The sequence below is a fragment of the Neophocaena asiaeorientalis genome, unplaced genomic scaffold (genome assembly GCF_003031525.2).
Source record: "Neophocaena asiaeorientalis asiaeorientalis breed wild unplaced genomic scaffold, Neophocaena_asiaeorientalis_V1.1 scaffold1003, whole genome shotgun sequence".
Classification (NCBI taxonomy): Eukaryota; Metazoa; Chordata; class Mammalia; order Artiodactyla; family Phocoenidae; genus Neophocaena; species Neophocaena asiaeorientalis.
This window is the reverse complement of record NW_020174256.1, coordinates 62511-83965: the sequence shown is the minus strand read 5'-3', so window position 1 is coordinate 83965 and position 21455 is coordinate 62511. Positions and strand designations below refer to the sequence as shown.

General features: G+C 39.2%; 1 protein-coding gene across 4 annotated transcripts in view; it reads right to left on the bottom strand.

Annotated features, from left to right (window-relative positions):
- The window catches only part of HEPH (hephaestin), a 93728-nt gene that overhangs the window by 39825 nt on the left and 32448 nt on the right, over positions 1-21455 (bottom strand). For 3 of the 4 annotated variants that reach the window (XM_024755234.1, XM_024755235.1, XM_024755236.1), the window contains exons 9-15: positions 17308-17439; positions 14660-14871; positions 13526-13676; positions 10970-11182; positions 4209-4422; positions 2513-2652; positions 1605-1736 (exon numbers count right to left, since the gene is read on the bottom strand). In XM_024755234.1, coding sequence (XP_024611002.1) covers positions 1605-1736; positions 2513-2652; positions 4209-4422; positions 10970-11182; positions 13526-13676; positions 14660-14871; positions 17308-17439 — 1194 coding nt within the window. The remainder of the gene's footprint in view (positions 1-1604; positions 1737-2512; positions 2653-4208; positions 4423-10969; positions 11183-13525; positions 13677-14659; positions 14872-17307; positions 17440-21455) is intronic. The other variant, XM_024755237.1, reaches the window with a different exon arrangement.

Here is a 21455-nt window from a genome sequence, read left to right as displayed (position 1 = left end):
GCTTTGTGACTGCATGGAGGGGTGGGATAGGGAGGGTGGGAGCGAGGGAGATGCAAGAGGGAAGAGATATGGGAACATATGTATATGTATAACTGATTCCCTTTATTATAAAGCAGAAACTAACACACCATTGTAAAGCAATTATACTCCAATAAAGATGTAAAAAAAAAAAACTAAAAATAGAATTACCATACAACCCAGCAATCCCACTACTGGGCATATACCCTGAGAAAACCATAATTCAAAAAGATTCGTGTACCAAAATGTTCATTGCAGCTCTATTTACAATTGCCAAGACATGGAAGCAACCTGTGTCCATCATCAGATGAATGGATATAGAAGTTGTGGCACATATATACAATGGAATGTTACTCAGCCATAAAAAGAAAAGAAATTAAGCTTTTTGTAGTGAGGTGAATGGACCTCCAATCTGTCATACAGAGTGAAGTACGTTAGAAAGAGAAAAACAAATACTATATACTAACACATATATATACAATCTAAGAAAAAAAATAAATAAAAAGGCCATGAAGTACCTATGGGTAAGACGGGAATAAAGACACAGACCTACTACAGCATGTAGTTGAGGATATGGGGAGGGGGATGTTAAACTGTGACAAAGTGAGAGAGTGGCATGGACATATATACACTACCAAACGTAAAATAGATAGCTATATATGTGGGGTGTATATATATATATATGTATATAGTGTAATATTATTCAGCCTTAAAAAGGAAGGAAACCCTGTCACCCAATACAACATGGATGAACCATGAGAACATTATGCCAAGTGAAGCTATCTAGTCAGAAAAGGTCAAGTACTGTATGACTTTGCTTACATGAGCTACCTAGGTCAAATCCATAAAGACAAGAAAGTAGAATGTTGGTTGCCATGAGCTGGGGAAGGGGGAATGGCAAGTTACTATTTAATGGGTATAGAGTTTCAGTTTTGCAAGATGAAAACAGTTCTATGGCTGGATGACAGTGATGGCTGCACAACAATGTGAATGTACTTAATGCCACTGAACTGTACACTTAAAATGGTTATGATAGCAAATTTTATGTTTGTTTTGCCACAAATATTTTAAATGGAAAAAGCAGGCAGAAAATCAGTGTTATAGTGACACAATGTGAAAAAGATTCAACCCACTGCTGCTGGCTTGAAGCTGGGGGAATCGGGTGTGAGCCAAGGAATGTGGGTGGCCTCTAGAAGCTGAAAAGGACAAAGAAATGGATTCTCCCCTAGATCCTCTAGAAAAGAACACCGGCCCTGCCAAAACCTTGATTCTGGTCCAGGAAGACCCATGTCAGACCTCTGACCTACAGAACCAGAAGATAATAAATTTGTATTGTTTTAAGCCACACACACACAAAAGACCTTAGGTGAACAGTCTGTTCTGAGATTGAAAAAATGAGTGTTTCATAGGGACAAACTCAGACTGGGGCTTAGTTCTGGTTAATATTCCTTTTTCTGTTCGCTAAGGACACACACACACACACACACACACACACACACACATATATATATAGTTTTTAAAGGAACAAGCCAGAGGGCTGAAACAGAGATGTTTCACGTGTTCCTTCACTAAGTGTTCCCACTCACCAGGCTCAGCAGCCAGTGGCCAGCCGGTGCTAGATTCTAGCACTCCATGGGCGTGCACAGAGTAGGGCCGGCTGGCATTGTTCTTGAATACCACAGTTAGAATATCACCAACCTCTCCTCTGATAAGTGGACCTAGTATACACAAAAGAAGAAAAAGTCTCATTAGTAGAATAGTGGAACAGGGACATTAAAGACATTTAAAAAGGGATATACATAGGAGCTCCCTAGATTTAGGAGTTTGCCTGGAGAAAGGGTCCCAAACTGAAAGTCATGATTGACTCCATTTTTAAATTCAGAAGTCCTTGAGTTGATACTGCTACCCACAGGGTAAAGGTACTTCAACAAGATTATGCCTCCAATTATCCCTACTTTTCCCACTCCAACTCTGTATAATAGCCCAAGTTTCTAGATATTCAGGGCTCTGTGGAATCATTGTTGGTAAGGAGTGAGAGTTTGACACAGAGTACAGAATTCCTGGGTTCCCTTCAAGGACCAGTGGGTCCCTTCTGTGTGAAGATAAGAATGATGAAACTCATTGGCTCCTATGAAAGTGAAAAAACTACAGCAATAATTGCAAGGGTGTAAGTGTAATACTAGTTCCCTGTACCATTTTTCCTACTCTTCGATGTTCCTAAGTTCCCTTGCTTTTAGCATTGAAAAAAAAAAATCATCACCCTTACAGATCCCTAGATATAGAGGCCTGGAAATACCTTGTTTTGGTTGCAGCAGAATTCATGAATTACCCCCATATGATTGCTTATTTTCATGGATGATTTATAAAATATGACCATAGTTCCACTATAAGGAAAACTGATAATGGGGAATGGAGAGGCCTTCCTGATATGACATGACCTCCCTAAGCGCATAACAGGTTTCTAGACACTAGGAGGGAAGTGGAATTCCCTTACCTAAGATTCCCAAGTGTTCCTCTGATCCAGTCCTTGGCCGTCGGACCCTGAATGTACCATCAGTGTATTCCCTGAATACAGCTTTCTTGTATCTGGAACCCAGGAGTCCATCTTTGTTGCTCAGGAAGATGTGACCATAACTAGAGGAATCCAAAGAGTGGCATCAGCACCTTGCCCTTAACCCCTCATTTTCAAGTATGGGAAAGCTATGTCAGACCCAACCTCATGTCACAGGTATAAGAAGGTGAGGCCTATTCATTCTAATATCAGATTACACACTTTGGCTGCATATCTGCAGTTAAAGATGGCATATTTCAATATTTATTTATATTTCCTTGTTTGCCATCATCCAGTTATGAATTTATAGTAAAATTAATCTGGTAAGAATCAGAGCCGTGAACTCTAGCTCCAACCTTAATGATGTATTAGATGGAATTAGTCTGACAAAGAACAAGGTACAGGTGGTAGGAGAATAGAGAATACTAACTGCTTCTGTTGCTGGTGGATAAGAGGTAGGGAGAGGTAGGAAGAAAATGAAATCTTACAGATTTCTCATTATGGGATGTTTTCCTGTTTACAGAGAACTTTACTATTCATTTTATCATTTGATCGTCCCAATAGGCTGATGAGGTATGTATGTCCTAGAGGTGGAATCCAGTGATCTAGAGGTGACAGGGCTTATCTTCATTGATACTATCAGCCAGAAAGGGAGCCAGGGCTTGGATTAAAGGCTGCTCAAGTTCTTTCAACTATACCACATCACTTTAAAGATGAGTAAGCCAAAGTCCAGAAAAGGGAATTAATTTTTTCTAGCTTGCAGTACAAGTTAGCAAGAAGGCTTCAACCTTCAGAAACCAACAGAAAGATTGGCAAAGGGTAGTGAGAACACCAAAAATAAACTATAGTTGAAATTGCTAAACTGTACCATAATTTCCATTCTCCCCTCCTTCCTTTTTAGTAATAGAATCACCTAGGTTTTAGCTGAGCACATGGCTGCCTAACCAGAGATTACACTTCCTGGACTTTCTTGCAGCTAGGTATGGCCATATGAATAAGTTCAGGATAATGGGGTTTCAGAGAAAGTAATGTATTACAACTTCAGGTCATTGCCTCACAGACAATGCTGCTTGCCATGGATTTAGTTTCCATTTCTTGATAGCTGGGAGTGACTACAACTGGAAGAGATGTCTTAGTTCCAGAGATGTAAGCAAGTGTTATGGGTGACTAGTTAACCTATTGGTCCTGAACTGCTCATATTTGTACTTAAGCAAGAAATAAAATTCTAACATATTTAAGCCACTCTATTTTGGCCTTTTTCTTCTATACAGCTTAGCCTCTATTTTAATGACATTTTGTCTAGGGACATCTGAGCTTGGGGACATTCAGTCCCTTGAGTAAATTCCCTATAAAATTTAAGTCCCAATATCAGTGCTTCTGGCTAACCAGAGGAAAGGATGCCAAGACTGAGCATGAGGATGTGGGCAAGGTTTTACTTCAGCTCTACAGTATAACAACATAGACAAAGCACTGAGTACCAGCTTACCTGTGTTCTAGTCCTTCCTCTAGATTTGTTGGTATCTTATTAGTTGACTTTAGATAAGTGCCTCCTCAGCTCAGAATTTCAGTATCCTCCTCCATTTCAGTAAAATGGTCCAGAGTCTTTGAAAGTGTGATCACTTCTTTTCTGAAGCCTTACCTGTCCTTCTCAGACTGGTTGTGCCATTCTAGTTCCCAGCTCCTGTCAGGGCAATAGTCCCACTCCATCTCTTCTGCCATGATGTAGTAGATCCTTGCAGCTTGGTAACGTTGACGAGAGTTGGCTTGGTGGCCAGGACACTGGGAGACATTATAGATTGCCCTCATCCCTGCTTCTCTATGGCTGCCTGCCTGGCAGTAAATTTCAAATGTCCCTGAGGTAGGAACAGAGAGAAAAACCTGAATCAAAACACCCCTGTATAGTGTCTGAGGGAGTTCCTACTTCTCTCTAGGCATATTGCAGAGAGTGGGTAGTTTTAGATAAGGTTTTTCTATGCATTAGATAAAAGATTATTACAAGTTTATTGAGAGCAATGAGCACAGAGTTTAAGAGCTCTGGTGCCAAAGCTACATTGTCTGTGTTTAAAACTAAATCTGCCACTAGGATGACCAGCTCCTCCCTGTTTACCAAGAGCTTCTCTAGTTTTAGCACTGAAAGTCCCATGTCCCTGGAAACTCCTCAGTTCTGAGCAAACCGGGATGGTCAGTCACCCTATCTGACACTTATTACCTATATAACCTTCAGGAAAATTTTAAGCCTCTGTATGTTTCAGTTTCCTCATGGTAAAGTGGGGGGCATTTTACTTAATAGGATTTTTTTAGAATTAAACACAATAATATGTAGATATTGCTTGGCACATTATAGAGTAAATGTTCAATAAGTGAAACTATAAATAAGTAAATAAAGCTGTAATTATTATTTGAAGGAAGAAATTGACCAATTTTCTCCCTTCCTACCAAGTCTCAAAGAAATAAATGTGGGCTTTTATATATATATATATATGAATTTCTTGATCATAAGAATTCTTACATCAGAGAGCTTTGGAATGTCTTTCCCTAGGCTTTTTACAATGAAATGTTTGGGTATCAGTCTTAAATGTCTGAATTGTAGAGCTGCCTGGATCTAATCTCAAGATCCAGATTTCTATGTCAAGGACACATAGGCTCATAGACTATTGATCAGGAGAAACTAACTTTTTTACATTTTCCCCAGTATTACTTCCTTTACTGCTGACTGCCTATACCACCACTACAAATTCCTCCTAGCTTTTAAAGGCCTCTATGAGCTAGCTGAAAACTATTGATGCAATCCCACTTACCACTCTGTCCCAAACTCATCAGTGCTTTAACTAAATCTGTCCCTGATTGCCCCCTCACATATCTCATTCTTATCTTGGAATTTTCACTCACGTTATTTTTACTTTTCTGGAATAGACCTGCCCATCCCCTTCCCCATAAATATCTATAAGAGTTCACTCATTCTCCAAGACCCAATTCATGCTTCATCTCTTCCAGAAAGTCCTCGCTGACTACTCTGGCCCACATTGGACTTTACGTTCTTGGCCTCTCTACTCTTAAAACACTTTACATCTAAATCACATGGTTAAGGACTAAGTGCTCCTCTCTTTAAAAAACAGTCCTTTCCACTAGTTTATAGACTTCTTGAAAAAATCTAATATTTTCTTTCCATATCTACTTTCTGACTTTTCAATTTCCCTTATACCCCAAATCTATTCCATCAATAAATCCTATCATTTCTTCCCTCACAGTCATCCTTCTGTTTCCACTCTCACTTCCTTAATCAAAGCCACTATCGTCTCTCACCTGGAAAACTTCAATGGTCTCACAACTGTCTTCTCTGTTTCTCCCTCCCACCTCAAACATTCTCCAAACAAGATACAGGGTCCTCTTTAACAAATATGATCCAGAGCACATTGCTCCCTTGTTTAAATGCTCCATTCATACTCAGAATACAATTCAAGTTCCTGACTGTGGTCTATAAGGCCCTATATAATATGACTCTTGCCAACCTCTATGATTTCATACGATGTCAGGCTTCTCCTTGCTCACTACACTCCAACCATACTGGCCTTCTTTCTAACCCTTGAACAAACCACGTTTATTCCCACCTTGAGACATTTACACTTGCTTGTCCCTCTGCTCGGAATATTCTGCTCAGAGATCTTCATATAGCTCCTTCCCCCCCATTACTTAGATCTTAAATGTCACAATCTCAGAGTGGTCTTCCCTAAATAACTTCTCTAAAGCTCCAATCAGTTCATCACACCATTGTATTTTATTTCCTTCATGACATATATCATGATCTGAAATTATCTTATTATTTTATGTGTGTGTGTTTGTTGTAGATCTCCCCTGGGAGTAAGTATCATGTCTATCATTTCACCTCTCTATCCCAGTCTTAGCACATGGAATGTGTGCAATAAATATGTGTTGAGTGAATGAATTTCTGTGCAAATGAATGACTGTATACACTGTCCAAACGTCATAGCTTAGGGGTTGGTATGGAGAAGAAAGTCTGAAGATCACTGGAGGGAATGGGAAAAAATAGAAGTCTTTTGGGAGAATCATATGACCTAGGACTATCACATCATCTCATGTGGACATTGTTGTCCAAGGTGATTCTTTTTTTTAAAAAAAATTTATTTATTAATTTGGCTTCACCAGGTCTTAGTTGTAGCACACGGGATCTTTAGTTCTACCATGTGGGTTCTAGTTCCCTGACCAGGGATTGAACTCGGGCCCCCTGCATTGAGAGTGTTGAGTCTTAGTCACTGGACCGTGAGGGAAGTCCCCAAGTTGCTTCTTTTTCAACGCTTTTCTGCCTTTGGCATATGAGTCTCCTCCTACCTCTGTGACCAATCTTTTTTCTGTCTCCTTAACCTGGTTTGTCTTCTCCCTTCTACCACTTAAATGTTGATTTTTGCTTTAAGTTTTATTTCCTATAACTTTACATGCTAAAGGACTTCAACTATGAAAATACTCAAATCTCTCTCTCTAGCCTGGACTTTTCCTCCAATGTTTATATTTCTACCCACAGCTATCTACTGTAAAGTCCATACCACTTGGACTTCACAAGAAATGTGAAGTAATAATGTGAAGTAATAAACGTTCTCTTTGCTGCTGAGAAATCTAACATGAAATTGGTGGAAAATAGCACATTACAAGCTCTAGCCTCTTTTTCTGCCACTTTCCCTGGATATCAAATCTCTAGTATCAGTGGTTCTTTCGGAAAAGCTGAGGTGTATTATTCGGGACATTTTTAAGTGCAAAATCATCATTTCTATTAAAGGTAATTAATATTTGAAAATTAAAATATTATTAGAATTTAAAGCAAAGCAAAAACAGGATTAAAAATGTCACCGATAAACCCACAACACTCACACTCCTAGCATTTTGCTGCATTTTTTTCTGGGAATTTATTCTTCTGTTTTGTTAAATATAATTGTAAGCCTCCAGCAAACAACATGTTGAATCTCCATGGTAATGCTTTAAGTCATCTGCAAAGCTGCTTAATTGCATATTTATATTTACCAATCTTCATTGCTACCCCTTTTTCTAGAATTCCAAAGCCAGATTCTGGTTCTGGCTTTTCCATTAACTTGGAAATTTTTTTCTGTCTTTGGGGAGCTACTTACAATGGTCTCTCAGTCTTAATCAGAGACTAAACTCTCAAGGTAGAATGAAGGAGACTTCAGATTAAAGAGATTACCTAGGAGTAAGAATCAACAGGGGTTGATGGAGAAGGGGCAAGAGGAAAAAATTTAGAGCTGACGTTCCTAACATGAGAAAATCATTTTCCCCCCTCCAGATCTCTGTCTCTTCCACCCATTAGCAAAATAAGTGAAAGATGATCTCGAAGGGGCTGTACCAGTTCAAACATTCTATGACTTGAGGATTGTTCAGAAAGAGGAGAGTTTGAAAGGACTGGAAAATGCAAAGGTAAAAAGAGCTTGGGCTTTTTCTAATAAGAAAACTCAGAAATCTTGACCAAGATTAACCTTTTAAGCCTTTACTGTTATAAACCCATTCACTGCCTTTCCTCCCATGTTTTTAAGCCATCTACAGTCACTCTCCTTGGGCCTTAGTATGGCACAAAAATAATTTCACTCATCCAGAGTAAGAATGAGCCCCACAGAGGCATATAAACCTGGCTGGGTAGCCTGGATAATTTCATAGGAAGGATATTAAACCTAGGATTTGACTTTGGGACCAAGGCTAGAGAGATGGGTCTTTCTTTCTCAGAAGTTCCCCACCCTAGCACTCACTACAAGCACTTAATTCTATTGTCCCTTTCAGCCCTATTAATGGTTATTTCTAATTTGCTAACAACAACTCTTCTTGACCAAGAAAGTATCCTAGGTAGATGGGGAGAAATGAGGACCCAAGTGATGTTTTTTTGTCAAGTTTTTGTCAAACCCAGTGCCAGGCTGAAATTATTAATTTGTCAAGGAAACTTCCTTTGTTTAAGGATTTTTTTTCTCAAATATGAATGGAATTTACAGAACTAAAATAAAACTTTCGTGGGAACTGCATTTAACTGACAGATTTTTCTTACCAACACCATTGCCACCTACTGCCTGGAAAAAAGGATATACCTCAGGCACTGCAAAGAGAAATTACTATATTTCTGTTTTAGTATAGATCAATGGGACAGGATAGAAACCCCAGAGATAAACCCATGCACATATGGTCACCTTATCTTTGATAAAGGAGGCAAGAATATACAATGGAGAAAAGAGAGCCTCTTCAATAAGTGGTGCTGGGAAAACTGGACAGCTACATGTAAAAGAATGAAATTATAACACTTCCTAACACCATACACAAAAATAAACTTAAAATGGGTTAAAGACCTAAATGTAAGACCAGACACTATAAAACTCTTAGAAGAAAACAGGCAGAACACTCTATGACATAAATCACAGCAAGATCCTTTTTGACCAACCTCCTAGAGAAATGGAAATAAAAACAAAACAAAATTTAAAAAATGGGACCTAATGAAACTTAAAAGCTTTTTCACAGCAAAGGAAACCATAAACAAGATGAAAAGACAACCCTCAGAATGGAAGAAAATATTTGCAAATGAAGCAACTGACAAGGGTTAATCTCCAAAATATACAAGCAGCTCATGCAGCTCAATAGCAAAAGAACAAAAACCCAATCCAAAAATGGGCAGAAGACCTAAATATACATTTCTCCAAAGATATACAGATTGCCAAGAAACACATGAAAAGATGCTCAACATCACTAATTATTAGAGAAATGCAAATCAAAACTACAATGAGGTATCACCTCACACTGGTCAGAATGGCCATCATCAAAAAATCTAGAAACAATAAATGCTGGAGAGGGTATGGAGTAAAGGGAACACTCTTGAACTGTTGGTGGGAATGTAAATTGATACTACCACTATGGATAACAGTATGGAAGTTCCTTAAAAAACTACAAATAGAACTACCATACGACCCAGCAATCCCACTACTGGGTATATACCGTGTGAAAACCGTAATTCAAAAATAATCGTGTACCGCAATGTTCACTGCAGCACTACTTACAATAGCCAGGACATGGAAGCAAACTAAGTGTCCATCGACAGATGAATGGATAAAGAAGATGTGGCACATATATACAATGGAATATTACTCAGCCATAAAAGGAAACGAAATTGGGTTATTTGTAGTGAGGTGCATGGACCTAGATTTTGTCATACAGAGTGAAGTAAGTCATAAAGAGAAAAAAAATTACCACATGCTAACGCATATATATGGAATCCAAAAAGAAAAAAAAAGTTCTGATTGTCCTAGGGACAGGACAGGAATAAAGACATAGACGTTGAGAATCGACTTGAGGACACGAGGAGGGGGAAGGTTAAGCTGGGACGAAGTGAGAGAGTAGCATTGACATATCTACACTACCGAGTGTAAAACAGATAGCTAATGGGAAGCAGCTGCATAGTACAGGGAGATCAGCTCGGTGTTTTGTGACCACGTAGAGGCGTGGGAGAGAGTCTCAAGAGGGAGGGGTTTTGGGGATATGTGTATACATATAGCTGACTCACTTTGTTACACAGAAGAAACTAACAGAGTATTGTAACCCGATTAAACTCCAATAAAGATGCTAAAAACATAATCAAAATATACAAAAAAAGAGAAATGACTGCTACGTTATGAAATATCAGACACAGATGGAATCTGGAGAAACATTCTAGTCCAATTTTATCATGAAAGAAGGATAGGGAGAGGGAAAGGGAGGAGGAGAGGGAAGGAAGGAGGGACAGAGGAAGAAAGAGAAGAAAGGAAGAGAGGGAGAGAAGGGGAAGAATGAACAAAAAATAAAAAGAAGGAAGAAATCTAGCCACAGAGAGGGGAAGTAATTAGACAAAAATTGGACAGCAAGTTAATGAAAGAGCCTGGACTAGAAGTTCCTGTGTTCTGATTCCTAGGCTGCAAATGTTACAGCACACTTCGCCCCCCACTCCCACCAGAAGTTTGCAAAACTCCTCACAGAATATCAGAGTTGGAAGCACTTATAGGTACATCTCATGGACCCCTTTTCCAGTGCAAGGGTTAAATCTATAGAATCTCTACATGGCCAAGGGGCTATGCAACCAAGTCTACCCTCTGCCTATACAAGAATTGCCCTGATACTGGGCAGCATCCCTACTTCTCTCCTGTTGTTTCAGAAAAGAGCTTCCTCAGCTCTTTATTCTGCCTGCAATTGAGAAGAGAATCCAAATAACCAAAACATGGAGTACACATTGAGGAAGGAGAAGACACAACTGTTTTGAAAGGTTCACAAGTACCCTCAACATGACTTTCCTTTTCTCTTCACCAGCCTCCCACCTCACCCAGTCCAATGCCCAATAAAGTTTCTCAGCCTAGGGCCAGCTGCTAAAGCACTTACCAGGGTTGTCAGGCTGCATGATGGCCATAACAAAAGTGTGAGGAAAGAGCATGGCTGCACTCTTTCTCATGCCCTGAAGCTGCACAGTGTTGCCCTGGAACGTGACCCCATGCACATCAGTCTCTGTGCCCAGGCCAACCAGGTGCCAGGCCACTGTGTCACCCTTGCACATGTCCAGCCTGGGCAAGTTAGAGAACAGAAACCCGTTAATGGCTGGAAAACAAAAACACAAGACAGGATGGGGAGGTGAGACCAGACTACTTGGGCACCAGCCAGCAGCATGGCATCAGCTCTGTTTTAAGTTTTCCCACAACTTGAAATTTCTGAGTCATTCTCAACTCCTCTGCCTTCTTCCCTAAGCCACTTTAGTTCTACTTATGAAGATCTGCCTCTTAGGATGAGGGCCCTATTGTCCTTTCTGGCTTTACCTGCTGCCCCTCCTCCACCATACTTCACATCCTGGCACAACTTCACACACTTACACACACACACACACACACACACACACACACACACACACACACACACACGTATTAATCTTTCCTATTCCCACTTTCTTGAAACCCTCCTCCCTTGGGTTCTATAGCACCATATGTCCCTGGTTCTCTTATAACTTTTCTGAATGTTCCTCCTCCATCTTTTACTCATTCTCCATGCCTCTGTAAAGTGTTGGAGTTCCCCAAGGTTCCTTCCTCAGCTTTCAATCTGTTTCCTCCTTTTCATCTTCACTCCCACTGCCTTATTTCTGGCTCTCAACATCTCTGGCCTGAACTCCCACACGAAAGCCTCCTCCCTGGTACTCCTACCTATATCCTATCCTCTCACTCTCTTTCACACACACATACACACCTTTATCCTGCGAGCTCTATTTGCCTCTGTATTCCCAGGACCTTAAACATGGTATGCACGTAGAAAATACTTGTTGATTTTTCACAGGCTGTTCCCTTTGCCTGGAATAAACTTTCCCACTGGTTTCTCTCTACAGCAAATTACTACATATCCATCATGCACTAGCTCAAATATCATCTACCCTGTAAAGCAGTTTTTACACTCTTTCTGGCTTCCTTGAAACTTTTCTCCCCACAAAATTCTGAAATGTCACTTACCACAGAGTCCAGTGATTTACGTACAAGTTTATCTCCCACACTAGATTGACCTAGCATGAAGCACATCATTTTTTCCAAGCACCTCGCATGTTACCTAGTACTTATCAGTTGTCAAATAAATTCATACTGGAATAAACTTGGTTTGTAGACTGTATTACTTTTTCCAACTGATGTAACTGGTAATGAGAAGCAAGAGATAGAGCCAAAAGACAACACACTCGTTCTTGACCCTCTCCCACCCTGCATACTCCGCTCAAAAATACAGGGAGACCTGCTTGAAGCTGATCCCTTTTCAATGTTCCTACATCCACTGGAACCAGCTTTAATGAGTAACTTTATTTGATAATCCCCTGGGATGCTGATGGAACCATTGCTAACTGCTTGATTCTGCTTCCCCTACCTATAATGTTTGATTGCAAAGTTATTCAGACTTCAAGGCTCAGTCAAGCACTTCCTTCTTCCAGGAATCCTTTAACTTGATTGTTCCTCATTAATGTTCTCCTTTTCTGAATGCTATGTCACTTAAAAGCTGTTCCACACAATTTAGCACTTAATTATAGTCTGTCTTGGATATTCTATAATTGTTTCATGGGTGTTAGTTTCATTTCATTGCAGAACGCTGAGAGTTCCTTACAAACTTGGACCATGACTCCTCATTAATTCACTCACCCACCCACCTATTTATTAATTTAGTAGTTCACTAGTTCAATAACTACTTACTATATATTAGACCATGTAAAAGATACACAGATAAACAACAAACAATACTCACCTTTAAGGAGACTACACTCTAGCAGAAGTCAAAAGGCACGTAACAAATAACTACAATATTTTGGAGTGTATGGAACTTGCTATTGAAAGAGTCTGATAAAAATACAATAGTAGTTAGTAAGAGGGTGTCATCATCCTGGGACTTGGTAATAAGAAATGAGGAGGAGGTAGCTTTTGAGTAGGGCTTTAGAAAATGAGAAGAATTTCCACTGGCTAAGAGCAAAAATGTAAGGAGGGGTATTTCAAGTGGAGGACAAATCATTACAAAAGCATGGACTCAGAAGAGTACAAGGTATGTCTATATAGAGAAAATATCCCTATTTGGCTGGAGTATGGGGTTGGGAAGCAAGAATAGCGGGTAATAAGAAAGAAGGAGATAAGACTGGAAAGGCATCATCCCAGCTTACTCTCCTCATTCTCTAGCGGATTCTTTGTGTGCAATCCTCATTTTACAGTATCTTTTTCCAGTGTCTCCCATACTGTGTAACACAGAACAAAGCACAAGAAGGGACTAAGTGTAAGATATGTTGTCTTAGGTTTAATACCTTGATGTAGCTTGTCTCTTGGGAAGAGATGACCGATAGGATCAATGTTTTCAGGAATGGATCATGATTAAATCTAGGCTAGATTTTACTTATAATCTCTCAGTTGTAGCTTAGGGTAAAAGCACTCCCCATACCATGCATCCGATTAGAGTCTTGGAAACCCTTGAAATCCTCTGAGATCAGTCGGGAATCCAACATAGCAGCTGCTTGATTGGCATTGCTGTACCAGCTCTTGTTCTCATCCAACACAGTGAAAAGGAGAAAGAATTCTTTATCCACTCCTTTCTGTAGTCCCAGTGGAAGAAAACAGAGTGGGAATAACCACAGTTTCAGCAGTTGTGGACTGTGCAGCTCCAGAACCCAATGATCCCTGATTATTTTCCATTTCCTTTTCCAAACACAGATCCAAGCCCATATCTCCTGCCTAGAGCTGCAGTTGTTGCTGTAGTTTTTCCTCAGGTAACTTCAAATTGCAGGTGGGTGAAGGGGGTTAGAATAAAGTGATAAGACTGGAGGGGAGGGATGTATGAAAGAGGGCAGGGAAGAGGCACAAGATTGTGCACAAGATTGATGAGTGTGATAGAAGAGAGCCTGGAATCAATTAAGGGAAGGAGTGAGGGAAGACGGCTGGGAGATCGGGGAGGGAGTGGCAGAGGACTCTATGGGAATAGAGAAGCTAGAAAATAAAAGAAAAAATAATTATACTAATTACTAACTACTATTTTATTATTAATTTTAGTAATATTATTATTATTACTGCTAACATTTACTGAGTCTTTACTAGGTATCAGGCACTGTGCCAAGCACTTTATATGGATTATTTTAATTAGTGTTCACAGAAACTCAAGATACCTTCTTCTATTGTTAACCCTTTACTGTAGATGAGGAAACTGAGACAAAGAGAGGTTAAGTAATTTGCTCAAGGTTAAACAGCTAAGATTTATGGGATGGTTATGAAAGAAGGCAAGAAAATAGTAGGGCAGAGTTAGGAATTAGGAGCAATGTTTAAGGGCCACTGAGGTTAAAACAATGAGGAGATGTTGGGAGAATATAAAATAGAAAGGAATAGAGACTAAGGAAGATATGTGTTTGTGAACAAAAGAATAACATGCAAGATAGCATGAAGTCACCAACTATTAATTTCTGATTCAATAACTTTTGTTTTTATTCCTTCACTACTAGAACCCAGTTCCATGCTTAACTCCTATTCAGCAACCCAACCTCATCATCTTCCCAGCAGGCTTTCCAGCCAGAAACCATGGCAATACCTGCTTGCCATCTGCACCCAAGGCACCGGCCTTGCACACAAGCAGGGGGCCCACCAGACCAGAATTTGTATCTCTTATGGGATCAGCAGCAGAGAAGTACATCCAGGTGAGACAGGCAGGATCCTGAGCAGTGGGGCCAGCATTGGGAGGGACTGTCCAGCGGTATGTTACTTTCTCAAAGGGCTTAGCCACCAAGCCAGGGTGGGATGAGCCTATAGGAAAAGACATAGAATTCATTACTCACATTGGCTAGAGTGAGTATCATCATCTCCAAACAGTGAAGTAAAGATCATAATCTACAAAGGCATTTTGGAGTAGCAGTAGGAGAAGCAGCAACATAAAATATAGAATATTAAAAAAGGTTCTGAGTAGGAGTCAAGAGACTAGAGTTTGGTTTCTGGTTCTGCCACTACTTGTGATATGAACTGGGGAAATTTAAATTTCCCTAGGTTTCAGTTTTCCAAACTCATAGGACCCAAGGATTGAAAGAACTTTTAAAACTTATTTGGAATATCCCTCACTTAAAAACATACATTCATCTCCTCTTGTAGTCCTACCTCTGCTTAAAAGTATCCAGAGATAGAAGACTCACTACTTACCATCACAGCCTGTTTCATCTTTGAATGGTTCTAATTGTTGAACATATTTTCCTCTCTATGTGTATTCATGTATGTATGGATGTGTATATGTTTTGTATGTATGTGTGTGCGTGTGTGTGTATATATGATACTAAGGCTGTAATTCCTTAAATAGACACAAGTCATGGTCAGGCAATGCACAGAAATTTTATTTTATATGTTCAAACCTATTAGTAATCAAATTAGTACAAGTGAAAATATAATTTTTTTGCCTGTACAAAATATAATTTTTGCCTAAAATTAACAAAATTTTACAAATTATAATAATCAGTTCTGGTGATAAGTGGTTCAAGTGGCACTTACTCCTCTCACTCACCTATAAAAAGGGTAAGTGTAAATAAAAATAACCATTTTAGAAAAAATGCTGACAGAATGTATCAAAAGCCTTAAAAAGTTTATGTCCACAAAAACAGTAAGATACAAAATAAATACTGAAAAGAATGTTCAACCTAATGCAAATAGAAGTAACAGTGAGTTTTGTTGTTTGCTTACAAGACTGACATTTTGACAATGATTAAAATGGCTGCCCTCTGCTGGTGAGGTTGTAAGAAAATGTGTCCTCCCTCTTGGTAACTGTTGATGGAATTCCAAATTGATGTGACTGCAAATTTTTCCAGAGAGCAATTTGGACATAGGTATCAGAAATTTTCATGTGTGCACCCTCTGATATAATTCCACATCTTAAATATATATTCTGATGAAATAATCATAAAAGTAGGCAAAGAAGCATACATAAGGATATTTGTAGTATAATTTATCATATGGTGGTATAATTTAGGATGGCTTTAACTTATTTTTTCTCATTCATTCATTGTTCCTAACTCTTTAAATTTTTAAACATACAAAAAACCTTAAAAGATAGTGCGATAATTACTCTACCACGTGGAGTTGATTGTTAACATTTGGCCACCTTTTTTCTCTTTGTATTTTTAAAAATTTATTTATTTATTTATTTATTTTTACAGTAGGTCCTTGTTGGTTATCTATTTTATCACAGACTTGGCCATCTTTAATTTATCTAAATCTATGTGTATGCTTACTTTTTCTAAATCATTTGGAAGTGAAATGCAAACATAATGACATTTTACTTCTAAATACATCAGTAAGCATCTGCTATATTACCATAATAACATTACCAGGCCTAAGAAAATACCCTAATATCATCTAACATCCAGACAAGGTTTGCACATTGCCCTTGGTGTTGTCTCTTTAATTCTTTTCCCTATGGCATTGATTTCTTGAAGATACTAGACCAGTTGCATTGTAGAATGTTCTTTTATTCCAGATTCATCTGTAAGTTTGCCCTTTATGCTTTCAGTATTTTTTGGTATTTTTGGCTTGAGGTTAGCAGGTGTTAATATTATTCTCAGGGAAAACAAGAAATTAACTACCCAATAATCCCACTTCTAGGAATTTTTCCTAAGGTAGTAGTCCAAACCAAATATATATATTCATTCATTACAACATGATTTACAATATTAAAAAATAATGAAAGCAACCTACATGTCCAAATAATAGAAGATAAGGTAAAATCTATGTGTTAGAGTATTATATAGTCATTAAAATGTTTGCAAGATTATAATGACATAGAAAATAGACACAATATAATGGTAAGTGAAAATAGTAAGACACCAAACTATACAAAATATATCATCACAAATTTTTAAATATATAAATTTGTTAAACACAGAGAAATGTTAAAAGGTATATAAAATATATTGGCAATTTACTTATGAATGAACTTTATTTATTTTATAATTTTCCATGTTTATCAAAATTCCATAATACATGTACTTTCATAATCAGAATATATTTAAATATATTTAAAAGTAGTTGTCTCTTATTGATCCCAGCTCTGTCTCACTAAAATATCATACATTCATTCAACAACATCCGTCCATGGCAGTTAATTCTGCCTTTTTTTCTCTCTTTCACTCCTTTATTTATTTGTACTCTAGAGGTACCTGTTATTATCTGCAGCCCACATTACTTGAAACCCTGCCTGCTCACCATCATTGTACACAGTTCCCTCGGAGTCTTTCTCATAAAAGACCCCATGAGGCTGTATGCTGAATGGCTGGGAGGCACGGTTGTAGAAGATCACCTGGATGGTGTCACCCACCTCAGCCCGGATCACTGGCCCTGGAAAATGGGAAGGAGAGACAATGGTAATGTAAACAGGATGATCAGGTAGGATGGAAGTAGGAGAGGGAAGAAAAGTAAAAAAGAAGTGAAAAAGATAGAGAAGTTTTTCCTCTGCAATAATAAGAATAATCTTTTTCAAGTATATTGCAATTTACAGTTATAAAAAGCGTTTTAAAGTCCACCACCTCATTTTGATCTTCAATCACCATTCAAAGGTATAAAAGGCAGATGATATCAACATTCTTCAGATGAGGAAACTGCAGCTCAGAGAGTTGGAACTGATCTGCCCAAATTCAAATGATTGATTAGGAAGAGAACCAGGTCCTGAAGTCAGGGTTTTCTCCTACTCCACTGTCAGGTCCAATCCCAGTTCCCACAACTGCATTTCCTGGTAGAACTCAACTAAAAATCTGAGCTTGCCTCAATCCTAAACTGAATTGAAACAGATGAAATTATTATAACTTCTAGTCAGGTCCTGGACTAGGTAGTCTAGCCATCACTTCTACACTTACCTTTCTTCCATTACCTACCACATCTAATCTAGCCTGGAACAACTTTGAGATCAACAAGAAATACCAAGACAATACCTTGAGTACTTCTGGTGGCTCTAACCCTAGTTCAGGGTTTCTGGCTTAGTTTTTACTCAATTGCTACTCCTAATGTTGCACCTCTGTTCAAAGACTAGGAACCTATACCCCACTTACAATAATGGAAAGAACAACTATACAAAAGATAAGCAATGAAATGAAGACAAAATACACGATAGACCAACTAGATATAATATATACAGAACACTCTACCCAACAAGAACAGAGTACACATTCTTCTCAAGTGCACAGAGGACACATTCCAAGATAAACCATAAGTTAGGCCACAGATTAATCTCAATAGACTTAAAAATATACCATATAAAGTATTGTCTCCATCCACAATGGGATAAAGTGAGAAAACAATAACAGAAGGAAAACTGGAAAATTCACAAAGTTGTGGAAATTAAGCAACACACTTTTAAACAACCATAATATCAGAAAAGAGATCATAAGAGAAATTACAAAATATGTAGAGGAAAATGAAAATGACCACACAAAATACCAAAAGATGAGAGGTAGTAAAAGCAGTGCTAAGCGGGAAACTTATACCTATAAACACATTTAAGAAACAAGAAAGTTCACAAACCAACAACCCAACTTTACAACTTAAGGAACTAGGAAAATAAAAGCTAACAAAACCCAAAGCTGGCAGAAGAAAGGAAATTATAAAGATTAGAGCAGAACTAAATAAAATAGAGAATAGAAAAACAATTTTAGAAGTCAATGAAAATAAATATCGAGAACCTTCAAGATGGTGAAGGAGTAAGACGTGGAGATCACCTTCCTTCCCACAAAACATCAAAAATACATCTACATGTAGAACAACTCCTACAGAACACCTACTGAATGCTGGCAGAAGACCTCAGACCTCCCAAAAGGCAAGAAACTACCCATGTGCCTGGGTAGGGCAAAAGAGAAAAGTGGAAAAAAAGACAAAAGAATAGGGATGGGACCTGCACCTCTGGGAGGGAGCTGTGAAGGAGGGAAAGCTTCCACACACTAGGAAGCCCCTTCACTGGCAGAGATGGTGGGTGGACAGTGGGGAAGATTTGGATCCATGGAGGAGAGCACAGCAACAGGGGCACAGAGGGCAAAGCAGAGAAATTCCCACACAAGGATCAGTGCTGACCAGCACTCACCAGCCAGAGAAGCTTGTCTGCTCACCCACTGGAGCAGGAGGGGGATGGGAGCTGAGGCTCTGGCTTTGGAGATCAGATCCCAGGGAGAGGACTGGGGTTGGCTGCATGAACACAGCCTGAAGGAGGCTAGTGCACCACAGATAGCCAGAAAGGAGTTGGGAAAAAGTCTGGAACTGCCTAAGAGGCAAGAGACCATTGATTCGGGCTGTGTGAGGAGAGGAGATTCAGAGCACTGTCTAGATGAACTCCAGAGATGGGCGCGAGCTGCAGCTATCAGTGTGGACAGCAGAGGCGGGCATGAAACACTAAGGTTGCTGCTACAGGAGATCAGCTCGGTGCTTTGTGACCACCTGGAGGGGTGGGATAGGGAGGGTGGGAGGGAGGGGGACACAAGAGGGAAGAGATATGGGAGCATATGTATAACTGATTCACTTTGTTATAAAGCAGAAACTAACACACCATTGTAAAGCAATTATACCCCAATAAAAATGTTAAAAAAAGAGAAGCATGTGTGCAAGCACAGGTCACTATCCACACACACACACCTCTCCCCCCAGGAGCCTGTGCAGCCCGCCACTATCAGGGTCCCGAGATCCAGGGACAACTTCCCTGAGAGAACAAATGGTGTGCCTCAGGCTGTTGCAACATCACACCAACCTCTGCCGCCTCAGGCTCGCCCTGCATTCCGGACCCCTCGCTCCCCCTGGCCTGAGTGAGCCAGAGCCCCCTAATCAGCCACTCCTTTAACCCCATTCTGTCTGGGTGGGGAACAGATGGCCACAGGAGACCTACATACAGAGATGAGGCCAAAACGAAAGCTGGAGCTGTGCGAACAAATAAGAGAAAGGGAAATCTTTCCCAGCAGCTTCATGAGCAGTGGATTAAATCTCCATAATCACCTTAATGTACCCTGCATCTGCAGAATACCTGAATAGACAATTAATCATGCCAAAACTGAGGTAGTGGACTTTGGGTGCAACTGTAGACTTGGAGTTTGCTTTCTGCATCTAATTTGTTTCTGGTTTTATGTTTATTTTAGTTTAGTATTTAGAGCTTATTATCATTGGTAGATTTGTTTATTGATTTGGTTGCTCTCTTCCTTTTTTTAACATATGTATTTTTTCCTTTTTCTCTTTTTGTGAGTGTGTATGTGTATGCTTTTTTGTGTGTTTTTGTCTGTATAGCTTTGCTTTTACCATTTGTCCTAGGGTTCTTCTCTCTGTCCGTTTCTCTTTTTCTTTTTGTATAGTTTTTAGCGGTTGTTATCATTGGTGGATTAGTTTTTGGGTTTGGTTGCTCTCTTCTTTCCCTCTTTTTTAAAAATAGTTTTTACTTTTAATATTTTTTTCTTTTAAATATTTTATTTTTCTTTATTTTATTTTTATCTCCCTTTTTTTTGAGCTTACTGGCTGAGAGGGTCTTGGAGCTCCAGCGTGAGCCTCTGAGGTGGAAGAGCTGAGTTCAGGATATGAGTCTACCAGAGACTTCCTGGCCGCACCTAATATCAAAAGGCGAAAGCTCTCACATAGATCTCCACCTCAATGTTAAGACCCAGCTCCACTCAAAAAAACAGCAAGCTGCAGTGCTGGAAACCATAGGCCAAATAATTAACAGGACAGATACACAACCCCACCCATTAGCAGAGAGGTCACCTGAAATCATAATAAGCTCACAGACACCCCAAAACACACCACTGGACGTGGTCTTGCCCAGCAGAAAGACAAGATCCTGTCTCATCCACCAGAACATAAGCACCAGTGCCCTCCACCAGGAATCCTACACAACCCACTGAAACAACCTTACCCACTGAAGGCAGACACCAAAAACAATGGGAACTACGAACATGAAGCCAGTGAAACGGAGACCCCAAACACAGTAAGTTAAGCAAAATGAGAAGACAGAGGAATACACAGCACATGAAAGAGCAAGATAGAAACCAATCAGACCAAACAAATGAAGAGGCAATAAGCACTCAGCCTGAAAAACAACTCACAGTAATGATAGTAGATGATCCAAAATCTTGGAAATACAATGGAGAAAATACAACAAACGTTTAACAAGGACCTAGAATACTAAAGAGCAAACAAACAATGATTAACAGCACAATAAATGAAATTAAAAGTTCTGTAGAAGGAATCAATAGTAGAGTAACTGAGATAGAAGAATAGAAAAGTGGCCTGCAAGATAAAATAGTGGAAATAACTACCATAGAGCAGAATAAAGAAAAAAGAACAAAAAGAATTAAGGACAGTCTCAGAGACTTCTGGGACAATATTAAACACAT